This window comes from Brienomyrus brachyistius, chromosome 8 (genome assembly GCF_023856365.1).
Source record: "Brienomyrus brachyistius isolate T26 chromosome 8, BBRACH_0.4, whole genome shotgun sequence".
Taxonomy (NCBI): Eukaryota; Metazoa; Chordata; class Actinopteri; order Osteoglossiformes; family Mormyridae; genus Brienomyrus; species Brienomyrus brachyistius.
In genome coordinates, this window is record NC_064540.1 from 13148529 (window position 1) to 13164576 (window position 16048).

Here is a 16048-nt window from a genome sequence, read left to right on the forward strand (position 1 = left end):
TACAATACCTTAGCATGGTCAGATGGCTGAAACTTTGGATCTACGCGTACTGCGCCTCCTCGATGTAAAATCTGCTGTTCTCAAAAGTTAGAATGTTAGCATCCAAACTGGAAGCAGGCGTATCTCCGCCTAGGAATATCGCAGAGACTTGCAACAAAGTTCCTAGGGCCCGTCTCAACAAGTAGAGTCAACCAATAAAATCAAAATGCACCTATATAGGAAAAAAGTTATAACGTTGTTTTTGAATATCTCAGAAACGGAGCAAAATAGATCCTTCCTTTGCACGCGTGCATGCGTAGGGACCAGGCCACAGGCCACAACCCACTACGCTCACAAATCCGATGGTGCGGGGGTATTATCATAGGTGGATTTTAGCCTTATAACCCTAACCTAACCTATCCTAACATAACCCTCTGCATTTAACCCATATGTGACATCATAGCATAGCAGGGGGGGCACCAAATTTAGGGACAGTGGAGCAGTGCTTGGGGGTAGTACCTTGCTCAGGGTACCTCAGTGGTACCTTGCTGGCCAGGGATTCAAACCAGCAATCATTCATTTACAAGTGTGCTTCCCTGACCATTAAGACACCACTGCCCATACATGTAAGCATTATATTGCATTGGGAATGCAATTTGAACCCAGGACCTCTTGTATCAGAGATAGGAATCATACTCCTGAACCAATGAGGCATGCCAGAATCTTAGTAACCAATCATTTTCTGCAAGTTCACTTATGCAAAATCTTGACAAAAAGCGAGAGGATACATACCATCTCTGATCGCTCAACTTCCAGACACTAGTTAGTGACAACAATCCAAAGGAGACTTCTCTCATTCTCTTCCATCACTTCCTTACTCTTCATGGCAAATTTTTTTAAGAATAGCACCACCAAGTGGCAGGACCCTGTCATAATCTCAAGTCAATACAGCATGAATACATCTGCCCCTAGGGGACATTTTTCAGATGAATGTAATGCATGGAATATGATTGTCAAGAAATATGTCATTCACTTTCATATTTGTGCAGACTTTCAATTATGTGAATCCTTTGAGTAGTTTATTTTTAATCAACCCCCAGTTTAGCTGCCAAGTAACTTCATCCATGTTATTGTCACCCTCCCCACACACAAACTGATTTCTTTAAATCTTCAGAAAATTTATATATCCAATAGGCACCAATTTAGCATTTTCATAACTTTAATAATATTTTAAAATAGCAGGTTATTTGCAAAAACATTTGAAATAAATACCAACAATAAATTTGTATAAAAATACAATATTTTCTATATTGTTATTGTAACAGTTAATAGCCATTTCCCAGAGGAACATTTCTTTTCCACTGAAGTTCCATTGTCTTTCACACAGTTTTATATTTAAATCTCATAATAAATGGCATCTGGCTTTGCAATAGAGCCTAGTTTCATACCATGACCACGCAAATAAATATCAAACATTGTATGACCCATTATAAAAGTAACAAACAGAAATGAGGTTGCCCTCTGCAAAATGCAAAAGTTTAAATTAATAAAGCAACTTGGACTAAACAATGACCTTAGTGCTTAGGATGGAGTGCCAACTCAATGCAGGGCACATGCATAGCTATGGGCAATTTGTTACCTCCAATTAGTCTCAGCATGTTTTTGGACTGTGAGTACCCAGTGAAAACCCCACGACGACAAGGGGAAAACATGCAAACTCCACACACATGGAACCTGGGTGGAGTCTTGAACACAGATCCCAGAGTAACAAGGTGACAGTGCTAACCACTGCGCCACCATGCTACCCATTTTCAGAACTCTAAACACAATTCTGTAACAACACTGGGAATTTAGATTCATATGGTTTAATAATGTAATAATCGGACCAAAGATCCTAAAGGTCTTTAGAGATTTAGTATGAATATAAATTATGCTGAAAATTTTCTTCACTGAAAATGGCCATTTTTGGAGTAATATTGATTTCGAAATACTTAATATTTACATTAAAATTGCAGGTATGTCAGTTTTCTTTATTGCTACATTACAAAAAGGCTACAGAGTTATGTAGTATTGTCATTATTGTAACACATACTGCTAAATTCCCATTTTTTCCATTGACAATAATAATCAACACTGGGTAAAATTAGAAAAATATATAGTTTTGTTCATAAAACAAGTGAAAGACATTAGTGATAAACATGTAAATGATTTCACCCTGTGTGCAGTTTGAAATTGACCTACACAACAAATTTCAGGAAGGTAAGAGCACCAGTTCGGCATTTGCATAGCTCCTGTAAGCTGTGATGTGTCAGTAAATATGTATCACTACCACAAAGGTGACAGAAGTTACTGCCACCCCACACAGTACAATCTCACTGTTCTTCCCACTACTTTACATGGAGAAAACATGAAAACTCTTGCATGCTATGCAAACACCACTGTCCAGATAAAAAAGGAAAACAAAAAAACTCACATTACACATATATCGATGGGCCAAAACGAATTGACTATCATGTAGAAAAGGTGTGTTAAAGTCTGGAATATATTAGACGGTAAGCTAACATTTGGTACTCAGACTTGAAATGTTGAATGCAGAAAAAAATGGGCTGGAATAAAGATTCAGATCTGAGTGACTTTCGATCAGACCATCTCTGAAATGGCAAGGAAGTTCTGTGTAATGTCAGAAAGGGGATCCAGCCCTGTTACACATCTGGCTACGTAGCCAAAGGCCAGTCAGAGTGCCCATGCATTGTTATGAACTACAAATTACAACTATTTGTTAACACAGTCCTGAATTAATACTGAAGATGGATTCGGGCTTATGAAAAGACTGACTACATATAATGACTGTTAAAAAATTATAAATGTATTAACAGAAAACAGGTCAACTGGTTAACATACAAGCCAAATAAATTTAGAGAATACAGAGGAAGCAGAACGACTGGTAGAAAGCCTAAAAAAAAATTACGGCCAAACTGAGGACCATGGATCGTCCTGATGAGTCCTCAGCTGTTGGTGCGCATCAAATTCCTGCAACTTGTGGCATCAAGAACTGGGTGAGTATTTATGGTAACAGTGACTCAGTCGGGATAATGTGGCACTGTGGTTTCTTTGGGTCCCAGCAGTCATGGTGGAGACAGACCAGCTGTCAGCTGCCACTTGGAGCTAGAGGACCCATCGAGGTGCCTATACCTTACTGCACAATGAGGAAAAATACAAAAAGGATAGATAGTATTATACATTATCAGTAATATACAGGATAAAAGACTAATTTTCAAAGGACAAAGAAGGTTGATTTTATTAACACACAGCTGCAGGAAGTGAATAGTAACTGAATGTTGAGCACCATCGCTAAGTATCTTGGAGGCTAAAGCAAAGTATGAAGGACTTACGCGAGAATGCGAGGTAGCCCTGCCCCGCCCTGTCAGCACCCTACCATGGGCACGACCCCCCCGACTTGACTGCTCTTGGTGGAACTCCAGGTCCTCCAGCCTTTGGGTCAGGGCTAGCTTCTGCTGGATAGCCATACGTAGCAGCAAGTTCAGGGTCTTCTTCTCCTCCTCCGCTGCTGCCAGTTGGCGCTGCAACTCATCCACCTGAGCAACATACTCATCGCATCTAGAGTACAAATATGACAGGGCAAACATGAACAGAAGTGCAGATACATATACCTTTTTCCATACTGATTTATTGTATACCATTCCATATGCATAAACATGGTCACATGATCACCGATCAAACACACATGACCATTACACCAAGAGTTACAAACAGATGCATGTCTTTACTTAGACTGAACAAGATGGTAAAGATTCTTATAAAAATCTCTTCCATTATTCACGCTTACTGTGTGTTCTTAATATGCTTCTGCTATCAACAGCCCAGACCACATGGCAGTCATGCACTCACCGTGTGGCGAACATGGCTCGGAGTGAAGAGAAGGTGGCGGCATCCTCCTTCAAGGTATTCAACTCTTGGCGTAACTTTGTCATGGTCTCTGTCACCATTACCTTCTCAGTCTTATACTTGCTCTTCAGACTAGCCAGGGCCACCTCAGCAGTCTAAGTGGTCAAAAGCTGCACTTCAGGTAGGCAGTGCCCCAGCCAGCAAACCAATCAATCAACAGAACTTCCTTGGATTTGACTTCAGACCTCTGTGACCTATAGCCTTATAATGATTATCTGGCTAAAGCTGTTGTCCCAAAAGTTTCTTTATGATTGTTGACCTTCACAATAACCAATGACTTACCCATAAATGACCTGGGTATAATCATTTGCCTTGACGAAAATCAACATTAAATGAGATACAGAGCATGCAATATCAGCTTCCTTGATAGATAAATCTGACACCATCCCTACAATCTCCACCATCCTGTTTTGTGTCATTATGAGCTACCGGAAGGTCATACGTCCTCATCCTCACCTGCTTGTTAGCCTTCAGAACAGCCCTCAATGTGGCAATCTGCTCACGCTTGGTGCTCAGCAGAGCCTTGAGCTTGAGCATCTCCTCCATGCAGGCTTCCTGGTCCCAATCTGCTGGCAGACACGCCCCTGACTCTGCTCCCCGTTGACGGGACATCTCAACGGCACGGTCCACAGCTTGCTGGAGATGCTTCAGCTGCTTCCGGATGATAGCACCCAGGTTGCACACATCCGAAGGTTCATTCTGTGAGTTTGAATCAGGTTCTGAGGGCTGGCTGCTGGCCACACCCTGTCTGTAAAAGTCCAGCGTGACGCGGCTTGGGGTCTCATTGTTGGACATACACACATGGTGATAAAGGCTGGCTAGCTCTTCACTGAAGGCCGCCATCTCCTCTTGGGCCACACTGAGGTTACCATGCCACTCTCTCGCCTCCCTGCTCATGCACTCCAGCTCTTGTGACAGATGTGTTGCTTTCTCATGCCCTGAGCGATTACTCTCCTCTAGGCTTGACATCCTCGCTGTCAACATTTGTACCTGGGCCTCCAGCTCGATCCTCTCCTTCTCAAATCGGGCCTGCTCATCCTGGTGTCTGGCCTGCAGTCCCTCCAACTCCTCTCTCAGCTCCCCAATTTCTGCAGCTGCCAGTTGGTACTTGCATGCCAGAATCTCAGGCCCATCAAGGTCCAGGTCATAGTCACTAGTATCCTGCTGATTGTCAAGCTCTACATCAGCTATCTTCTTTTGACTTCTGCTTGCCTGAAGTTTCCTCATGGCACTAAGAGTTTCCTGAAGGCGACACAAATGCTCCTGCTTCTCAGCTAGATCCTGCTGGGTATGTTTGAGCTGAACCTGGGACTCCTGCAGTGAGATCACGAGGGCCCCTTTCTCCCTCTCCACCTGCAGTACACAGGAAACCATTCAGCCCCCTCGTGTTTCCACAGTGACTAACCAGGTATGGCCTATGGAGCGGCGGCTGGCTAAGGACATACCTGCAGGAGCTGCTGGTTCGCCTTCTGGATTTCGGAGATGCTGAGCTCATTCAGTAGCTCATCCACCAAACTTGGGGCAGGATGGAAGCGCCCGTCCTCTACCATTGTGTCTTCAGCACGGCTCGCTGGCGTGCCACAGCTGCTGTCGTGGGCATCAGGTGATTCCTCAGCACTGGCCTTGAGCCCATCTACGGGCAAATTCAGGGAACATGGGGACACAGAACTGGCAACCAGATGCTGGGAAATCTCCTTGCGCAGCGCAGCCTTCTGCTCACGCTCTGAGGAGATTGTCTCCAGAGCCTCAGCCAGCTGCCGCTCAGTGATCTCCTTCAGCCGCATGACACCCTCTAGCTGACCATTCAGAAACTGAAGGTCCTCCTCTAATCTCCGGGTCTCATGCTTCAAGCCCTCGAACTCCACCTAAGAAGAGGTGATAGGCCAGACTAGAAAATTATTATTAGTTATTACTTTACACATGACAAAAGAAATCTTTCGTGGCAACAACATAAAGCACAACTTAACTATCTGAAGGGATTTAGCTTGGAGTAACTTCACAAAAAAATCTGCAAATGCATTTGTAAGAATAGCAGGCAAATGTATCTGCCTTTATACCAATATATTGCATGCTGATACAACAGACTTTAGCTCTCCTGATGCATCTTTAGGACCAAAAGCTTGCAACTCTGCCCATATCCATGCTCACCTGATTCTGCTTAAGGAGCGACACCTGCTTCTGCAGGCAAATGTTCTCCTCCTCTAGCTCTGTGAAATCCTGCTGCAGCCGGCCCTCCCGGGACTTGAATTCCTTGATTTCATCGCGCAGTCGACTGCGCTGCACATCACCCACTTGGTTGACCTGAAGAGAGGGAGAGCAAACCAAGTCTGGGGAGGGTACAACAAGAACAAATGTGGCATTGTGATGATGCAGACATTCCAGTTATGGAATGAAACTTGGAGAAGAACATTGTGCAGTTGTACAAAAGAGAAGGTGTATTTTTAGTCATAGGGAATTATGCTTCTTAAAGAAGTGATGCATTTTAAGGTTACAAAGAATCATGGCAACAAAATGTGGCTATGTACTATATACAAAAAAAATGTGACACAATCCAAACAACTTGGTTCTGAAGGTCAGACGAGTGCATTCCCACAACCTTCCGGCAACACTGGAGGGAGACTACGATATTCACCATGAATAAAGGACAGACTCAGGATTTGCTAAACATAAATATTTCGGTGATATTTACAGTATCAGCTCAGACAAGGCAGGACGGAAATGAGCACAGCTGACTAGATGCCAATAGAGAATTTGAGGCACCCATATGTGGAGAATATCCAGTTCCGGTGACATTTACATCAGACTTTTAAAAAAAATGATTGCCTAAATACTAGTATCTGTTGACTTACATCCCATCGAGTAACATCCAATTGTCTTTATTTCCAAGGTCCATAGTAAGTTATATGCACTGTTTGAGAGACGCCTGACAGCAGACGCAGTAGGACATAAGCAGGTACATTGCTTACTGTAACAAGCGCAACAGAATGGGCAGCACTACATCCCATGATAACATATGTAACCCCTGTCCAAATTAAACCTGCAATAGTGTGTATATAGTAATGTATACGTGATGGATAGCTTCAAAAAGCAGACATGATAGATAAAGTACTTGTACTGCACTATTTCATTACATAAAAAGCAACCTACTGTACAATAAATTATTTCACCGCAGTTTTTATCAGTCTTTCTTTATCAGTCTCAGCTCCCATTGTTTGCTACAGTATGCATCTTTTGATTCTGTAGTGCAATTTGCAGTGTTGGTAGTAACGTGTTACTATAATTACACTACTTTCGGCTGTAATGAGTAATGTAACTAATTACCCTTTCAAATCAAATAACGCAATAAAATTTAATGAAAAGCACTGAAATTTAAATGGGTTTGTTATTTGCTACTTTTTTCTTGCATGAAGATATTAATGGACAAGTGCAGCCTATTCCCCTAATATTCTGTTTATGATCTAATGTGATCCGACTTTACGGTGGCTCAATGAAAGGGGTGATATTATAGGTACAGTGATAGGTAAAATTTGACAGTTGTATTGTCTCACACTGTTACAGAACCAACACGACAACAATACAACTACCCAGAGAGCACACATGCATTGGCGCGATATCACAGCAATGCTTGAAAAATCCATCAGTAAAGCATCTCTATGCTGCAAAATCATCGTTACTGAACATTGATATTAAATCCCCCTGATGGTTGTGCAATGCATTTCAACAGCAACACAATATTAACCAGCTCAATATACCATGTTTAACCTACTGCTATTAGGATATATAACCCACAATAGGTTTATACTATATATGTTTATATTCTATACAGTAGGTGTGGGAGCCATTCATAACTTTGGGGTGTATTATGTATTTTGGCCACTGGAGGGTGTATTGCATGGGGTGGTCTGATCACGTGAGGACAGGTGAGTAGGAATGGGTGTTTTCCGCTTGGACGGAGGATGGTGGAGGGAACACGGTTCTAACCGTAGCACCTGTAGGCAGGATGGTATAAACAGCACGCCGCCAGCACATTGTACAGCACAAGTGTTGCAGATTAAAGCAAAAGGTCCTTTTTATGTGAACCAAAGATTTGGAATAAACGGGAACATCACCCAACTGCAGGGACCACTGAAAGCTATGCATTCTGAGGCTTACAGGAAAACCTCTACAATAGGGTAGATTTGTTCTGTTTACCCCACATGAATGCATACAGTTTCTAATTGGAACACAGTCATTTAGCAATGTTACGATCTTAAAGCAATGTCTGGCGACATGTGTGCTGTCTGGGTATGCATTTATAAGAGAGTTGAAATAATCTAAAAGTTACTTTCCCAAGTAACTAAATAATTTTATAGTTAGTTCCGACCAAGACATCTGGCTGGACAAGAGGGGTCTATGAGTGCAGTTGTCAGACTATGATTACACTCGGATATCAGCTGTATCACTCTGCTTTACAGGTGTATCTGAAAAATGCTACATATACCTCATTTCCAGTAACATGGACATGGTGCTGGGCTGGAACTTGTTCTGTGCCTTTTGAGAATCAGCCCACATTTCCAAAAGTTTAAAAAATTATTGTAGATGGAAGTGAGAGTAAAGTAAAGGTTCATATGTATTCGATTTTGTTGGATGTATTTTGATCCGTTTCAGATTTTAAGTTTATATAATTTAGAAATGAGTGACTAATTGTCATTGCTGACACACCACAGCACACAACAACAAAATGTGTTCTTTGCATTTAACCCATATGTGACAAAGCAGGGGGCAGCTAATTCAACACCCCAGGAGTAGTGCTTGGGGGCGGTACCTTGCTCAGAGTACCTCAGTGGTTCCTTACTGGTCAGGGATTCAAACCAGCAATCTTTCAATTACAAATGCACGTCCCCATCCATTAAGCCACCACTTCTGGCACCGACAATATTAGCAAAACTATATCAGTTATACACTGAATTTTCCAGGTATGTGGAAGGTTTGGACGCAATAGCCCATCCCACTTCGCTAATGTTGAGAGAACTATTTATTTGTTTTGCATAGGTGCGGAAATCTTTTAATAAATAAACAAAATATGCTGTACCTTATTACTGTTACCTTATAAATGCTACTTGATGAACTGTTGTATAAAAGCAATAACATACGAGGAGTGTGGTTGTACTCCAATATATCACTGTGATTATCTTTGGCACTCGGCCTCCAGCCTCATGCGTACCACTAAAGCACAGCCATGATTCACTGAAGTACGGCTACAATCCTTCTTATATGTTATTGCTTAATTATATGCAGTAATTAATAAAGTAATGTAATTATTTTTTTAATTAAGTAACTACTAAACGTAATTACTCATTTTCAGTAACTTACAAAACACTAGGAATTTTGTGCCTCTTTTTGTTATGTGTTGTGATTATATAATTATGGGTGCGGCATGGTGGTGCGGTGGTTAGCACTGTTGCCTCACACCTCTGGGACCCGGGTTCGAGTCTCCGCCTGGGTCACATGTGTGTGGAGTTTGTATGTTCCCCCCATGTCCCCATTGGAGTTGCTAAATTGCCCGTAGGTGTGTGTGTGTGAATGGTGTGCGAGTGTGTCCTGCGATGGGCTGGCCCCCCATCCTGGGTTGTTCCCTGCCTCGTGCCCATTGCTTCCGGGATAGGCTCCGGACCCCTCGCGACCCAGTAGGATAAGCGGTTTGGAAAATCATTTTTTTATATATATAAAATATACATTTGCCTTTTTATATACACATATATATATATATATATATATATATATATATACACATATATATATATATACACATATATATATATATATATATACACATATATATATATATATATACACATATATATATATACATACACATATATATATATACACACACATATATATATATACACACACATATATATATATATATATATATATATATATATATATATATATATATATATATATATATATATATATATATATATATATATATATATATATATATATATATATATATATATATTTAAGGATTATTTACTTACATCGTCATTTGCTGTAGAGCACTGTGCATATATTACAGTGCTTAATGTCTTGCCCATCACCTATAACTATCCAAATGCGCTCATATTGACTTACGTGCAGCAGTCCAGGCTCCAAATGTAGATGCAAATCAACAAACACCTGTACTTCCCTGAATATTAGAAAACTTGCGCAGACTAAGTACTGACAAAGAACAGTTTATAACAAAAGACCACAGAATATTATTATTTTTCCCCCAGACTTTAATTTTGCAATATGTAGCTACAATCCATGTAACATTTGCGTTAATTCATGGATCAATGAGTTACAAGTGTGTTGACCTTAAGCAGAGCCACAATGGTGAAAATCAGAGATCTGTAATCTAACACTGCTATCTCTTTGCCCGGTGGTCGCTGCTTATAGAAGCCCCTGAGGAAGCACCTGGCAATGCAGACTGAAGGTTAGATTCAGGCCTGGCAGCTCAAGGACATTTCAGATGTGCAAAGCCCTGCCAACTATTAACGCCGCCCAATGCTACTTATTCTTTTATTCCAAAACACCTAATCCTGTGTTGTAAAACTCGTGAGAACTCTTGTGTTTTTAAACTGTTCTGTGTATTTTTAAACTATATAAGGTACTTTAGCATAACATCTGAAATGCTACTAAACACACATACATCATCTAGAATGAAACACCAAGAACTCGTTGAAACAGCAGGTCTTTTGCCTGGATTAGGAAATTCTGGAGGATTCCCTTATTCTGCTCAGTCAACCCTGGAGCAGAAACAAATTCATCACTGGCTGAGTAAGAATAAGGATGGATGAACTTCAACATCTTGCATCTAGTTGTCATGCAGAAACGCCAATAACGCCATATTGCACTTTGCTCACTAGATAACCCATGAACACGACACACCTATCCTCACAGAAAGCCAGCTGCAACTCCAGGAAATGTACACATGCTGTGTTAAGGTATCAAGCTAAATCAAGACACACACATACATGGAGCTCAGGGTTTCTGACTAACCTCCCTCAAATCCTGGATGACTGCTGCCATACGTTCATTCTCAGCCTGGGTACTGAGGAGTACACTCCGTAGCTGCCTCAGCTCCACCTGGAGGTCCAGCTGGCGTTGCTCAAATAATGCCTGTCTTGAGGCGGTCTCCTGCAGCAGCAATTCCTCGCGGTTTTCTCCGTCCGCCGTCACCTTCCTGTGGTTGGAATGGGCGTGTCCGAAAGCCTGTGCAAACAATTACACCAAAGCTGTCCTATGACATCATAACATGGCATAGCAACAGTGAGCCTGACAAGACCAATATCGGCACAGCCTTCATCTTAGCTGGGACAAGACAGCATGTTAAGTTAGCAGGGACAGGTATCATGGTGTTTGTTTAGTAGGAATTGGTTTTGCTACAGAATTCCTCAAACTTGATTCTGACCTCAACAGTAATTATGATTTTGTAGTTAAGATATTGCTTAAATCACAGTAAAACCAGATTTTACTTGAGGATCTCAGTCACGCGCACCATGTTGTAGGCTTGAGGTTTGCCACAAGTATGGGATGAGAACTTGCGACAACAATAGGGTTTATTGTAATAAAAACAGAAGCAAAAATGGAGAACAAGCAACCTGTTAATTTGCACAAAACATGGGCCCTGCAATGAAGTGGCATCCTGTTCAGGGTGTTCTCCTGCCTTTAGGCCTATGTCGCCAGGAATATACACGAGGGTTACCACGATCCTCTGCTAGTCCATGGATTATATTTTTATGACTGCATAGTATTATTGTTCATATAATAAGCACATAGTTGACCTAAAATATTTGGCAGTAGTGATTATACAGTAAGACCTCAGACATTCGCGAGGTTACGTTCCAGAAAACGTCGCGAATGAGGAGGATTTGCGGATGTTTGGTAGAGTCACTAAAAATGGTAATATGTGCTTATTTCTATTGTTTAAACCCTAAATATGCTCCCGAAACACTTTAATTTCAGTTATACATTAATAAGTAGTGCACTACCTTTAAAAAAAACAAATGTTTGATGTAAAAATAGAGTACAGTATCGCCTAACGGATATTTGTCACACCAGCACATTTACAGTACAGTATACTAAAGTTACCCCTACTAATTCATAGAACACGGCATTGGCTGCCATTTTCTTTTGCATTCACAGTAAGGTAAAATTAGTAAACAAACCCTTTCAGTGTTTATATCATTATATCATCTCGAGAGGGAAACCCGGGACGCATTTGCAATTTAAATAAACATTAGCACCTTTCAAGAAATTTATATTTTTGTGCGTTGAATTTACATTAATGTGTACTTACGATTACAAAATAGTAATTTAACTATTTTCTAATATTTATTTAACCATTAGTGTTCCTGTAACATATTGCCGGGACACGGACCGGGGAAGCAGGCACAGGATGCAAGGATTTGGGGAACGCGGGTTTAATCAAAAAGTAAAGACAAGCAGGACAACATAATAGGCAGCAAACTGAAAATGATGTTAATGACCAGAACCGAGAAACATACTTAAACGCAAACTTAAATACACAAGACCAGGGGCGCCGCTAAGGGGGGGAAAGTTGGGACAATTCTAAGGGCCCACGCCCTTTAGGGGCCCCCAGAGATCTGAATGGGTGTGGTAGGGGGGCCCAACCTCATATTTTGTCATAGGGCCCAAAATTGCTAGTGGCGCCCCTGCACAAGACTAATGACAGCAACTCGAAACAGCTGATCACACGGGGATTCCACACGAGGTAGATTGGGGCGTGGCATACGGGAGGATCGGACGAGCAGGTCATGACAGTTCCAAAGGGGAATGGAATTCGCATCTTTTAAAGGTACAGTATAGTATTTACATGAAATGGAACGTTTTTAAAGGGATTTTTTAACTGATTTATATTGTACGTCTTGAACTTTCCCCAAAAACACAGTAGAATCTTCATTAACAATATTTGTCTTACCAATTTTACACTTAAAAGCATGAAAACTTATAAATTACTATGGAAATGAAACATAAATACTTCTGTAGAGGTTTCTGAGGGTTTCGCAGATGTGCGGAAAAATCGCGGATGCAAATAAGTTCGGTTCCAATTCAATTTTTGCGGATCTATGAATGCACGAGGGCTTACTGTACCACGGTATTGGTAAATACAGTTTTCTTATTGGTTCAGAGATGTCACGTGGGTGTTGATTATTTTTGTGTAACTCCACAGGTAATTCCAATAGCCTAATAACAGTTTTATATTAATGTGTTTTAATGTTTTACTTTTTAACTGACAAATATGTGGTCATTCTTATCAGGAGAATTTTCCTTTGTTTTCAGAATACAAGTGGCTGTCTGTTGATGGTCCCTATGGTAACTTAACCCTCAGGGGTTTAGGGATAGGGAACACACTTTCACTGATTGGGGCTTTCCACTCACAGTGGAAAATATTGATATTCTTGCTCAGGTAACAGGGTTAAAAATGCACTCACAATACTGTGATTTTGCTATTTTTTTCTATGAGTGCTTATATACTATATACTATTTATTTTATTAAGATATATTGTGATACTTTAGATTGTGCCATGGACCTGCATAATCTGCTCTTTTATACCCCTTCATTAGTCCAGCAGGAACCCCATGTACTCTTGTTGGAAAATACTGCAATAAAAAGATGAAGGGGATACCATATTGTCTGTTTTCCTCCCTCATGTCTGGATTGGTCTTAACACCAATTGCTCCTGTAACTGGTTGACCCTGCTATCTCAATTGGTTGTCACTTTGGGGAAAAAAGCATCTACTAAATGAACAAATGTAAATATGAGTGAATACTGTGTAAGCAATGGAACAAAATGCAAGTCATGTATGAGGTACACTGTATTTTTTCTCTGTCTATAAAACCAAGCTTCATTGTCATGGAAATAAACAGATGTTTCCATTCAGGTCCACTGTGTTTCAGTGGAAAAATGAGTTTGTCAGATGAGCAGTCGTCTAATGACCTCACCCACTCAGACATGGAAGACAGGGAATGTAGAAGTGATGTCACTTCCTGTCCAATGTCCATGGCCTGCTCCACCTCCTACTCCATTTATAAACTAGGGATGCTGGTTATCTGGCATCTGAAGGCTGGTCCTTTCCTTTCATTACATAACTTTGCAATACTGTGAAAATGACCAAACAGGTAATGCTTATTTATTTTGTTAATTAGCCACTGGTTTTTAACTTAATTTTACTGATTTATTTGATACAACAGCAGATCCTCGTGTAACCTCAGAGGGCTGTTCCTCAGTATGTGTTTTGTTAGACATAAAACTAGCCTCCGAAACTTCCCTTCTTGCCATCATCAGACCTCTTCTAGACTGGCACGCCTATGTTTCTCAGCATTTTTACATCATTCTAAACTGCTGCTCCTAAAGTGGAGCATGTCCAGCCAGCTGGGACTCTGACTTTGAAGTTTCAGAGAAGTCACACGGCAACAGAGGAGTAATATCCCCCCCCCCCCTCCCCTCCCTCCGGTTCTGAAGCAAGACGCTGCTATGCTGATGGGCAACAGCACCCAAGAGGTATAAATCCCCATTCTTACATGCCTCATAATTGGAACTTCAAAGGACATTCCTTCACCATTCCTCTGGGTCCAATTCTTTACTGCAGATTGAAATACTGAATCATACTCTGGCTTTTCTCTGGCAACAGGTCTTACCTAATAACTGAAAAGTACACTAACTGCCTTAAAATATGTAACACGGAAAAGATGCTAGTCAAGCATGGAGTGTAATTCAGAAACAAAATAAATCAATGCATACAGAATACCTAAACTGACATTTTAAAAATAACTGCTTAAAGTATATAGTTATGGAAATTTATTCACAGTGCTTGCCAGCTCAGAACTACATGGCCGTGATAAATCAGATTATTAACAGAGGTACCTTTTCATGCCGATGCATGTCCTCGTACCTGATCGTGAACATGGGCAGGCGGGTACCTGTTTCAGCTGACTGAGCTCCTGTTTCACGCTTTCGTACTCCAGCTCCAGGTCGTCGTGGCGCCGTTGCAGCTCTTGCTTCTCCTCCAGCACGGCCAGCCCGTACTCCGCAGCCTGCATCTTTTCATGGGTGGTTTCGCCCAGTTCCCGGTTCAGACGCTCGATCTCTGCCCGGAGCTGCCGCGGATCGGCGTCCGTTAGCGTCGCGTCAGACCAAATGGGCTCCGATTCGGACATATTGTGCCGGTACGGATGAAGGGGTTAGGACAAGCGATAACAGATCGAGATCCCAGAGATGGGAAGTGATCTTTTGGAAGTTTTTATTTCAGTGATCGCGAAATTCCATGGCTGTTTTTATGACAAGCTCCCAGGCACCGCTTTAAGTTACGTTTTAAATTCTCCTTAACTTCGCATGCGACCATCATACTTTTCTATTTTAAATTTCTTCCTTAGCTGCGGTTTACTCCCTGAGTATCCATCTGCCCATTAATGACTGACTAGTTTTTTTTTTTTTGGCAGAAATGATTTTCTTTAGGGTGGCTCCCAATATGCGTGCAGTGCATACTGGGAAACGAAGTACTACAACTGTAAAAACGGTCTCGGAGTACGAAAAAGTTAACTTCACATCCCGAAGTGCTTTGTGGATTTGTGCAAAAACGGGACGCCGGCAGAAACGTCCACTTTGGTACGTATGTATGAATAAATAAATAGCATCACGCGGTTAGTAGAAACTTGCTTATACCGTTATGAAGTGACTTATACTGGAATCTGAAGTTCTCAATGTATTTATTACAAAGGATAAGACATCAGGACATGAATCTGATTTTTCGAATGAAGATTTTAACTATGGTTATATCGTTTGAACTCCAATACATCCATCCATCCATTTTCCAAACCGCTTATCCTACTGGGTCGCGGGGGGTCCGGAGCCTATCCCGGAAGCAATGGGCCCGAGGCAGGGAACAACCCAGGATGGGGGGGCAACCCTTCGCAGGGCACACACACACACCATTCACTCACACTCCTACGGGCAATTTAGCAACTCCAATTAGCCTTAGCATGTTCTTGGACTGTGGGGGGAAACCGGAGGAAACCCCACGACGACATGGGGAGAACATGCAAACTCCA

The 16048-nt window shown here is 41.5% G+C and overlaps 1 protein-coding gene across 1 annotated transcript; it reads right to left on the reverse strand.

The window, feature by feature from the left end:
* Positions 1 to 1180: 1180 nt before the first annotated feature.
* Positions 1181 to 15413, reverse strand: LOC125746985 (protein bicaudal D homolog 2-like). The gene is made up of 8 exons (XM_049021605.1): positions 14921 to 15413; positions 10975 to 11187; positions 6094 to 6246; positions 5391 to 5810; positions 4402 to 5298; positions 3889 to 4040; positions 3372 to 3597; positions 1181 to 3175 (listed from the first exon to the last, which is right to left on the reverse strand). Exons 1-8 carry the CDS (start codon positions 15155 to 15157, stop codon positions 3173 to 3175), a joined length of 2301 nt encoding a protein of 766 aa, XP_048877562.1. The 5' UTR covers positions 15158 to 15413; the 3' UTR covers positions 1181 to 3172.
* Positions 15414 to 16048: the final 635 nt, after the last annotated feature.

Coding starts and splice junctions, on each gene's coding strand:
- LOC125746985 (XM_049021605.1), bottom strand. CDS start 15,157: ATGTCCGAATCGGAGCCCATTTGGTCTGACGCGACGCTAACGGACGCC. Junction 11,188..14,920: donor AGCTCAGTCAGCTGAAACAG/GTACCCGCCTGC, acceptor TTGTTTGCACAG/GCTTTCGGACACGCCCATTC. Junction 6,247..10,974: donor TCATCCAGGATTTGAGGGAG/GTTAGTCAGAAA, acceptor CCCTCTCTTCAG/GTCAACCAAGTGGGTGATGT.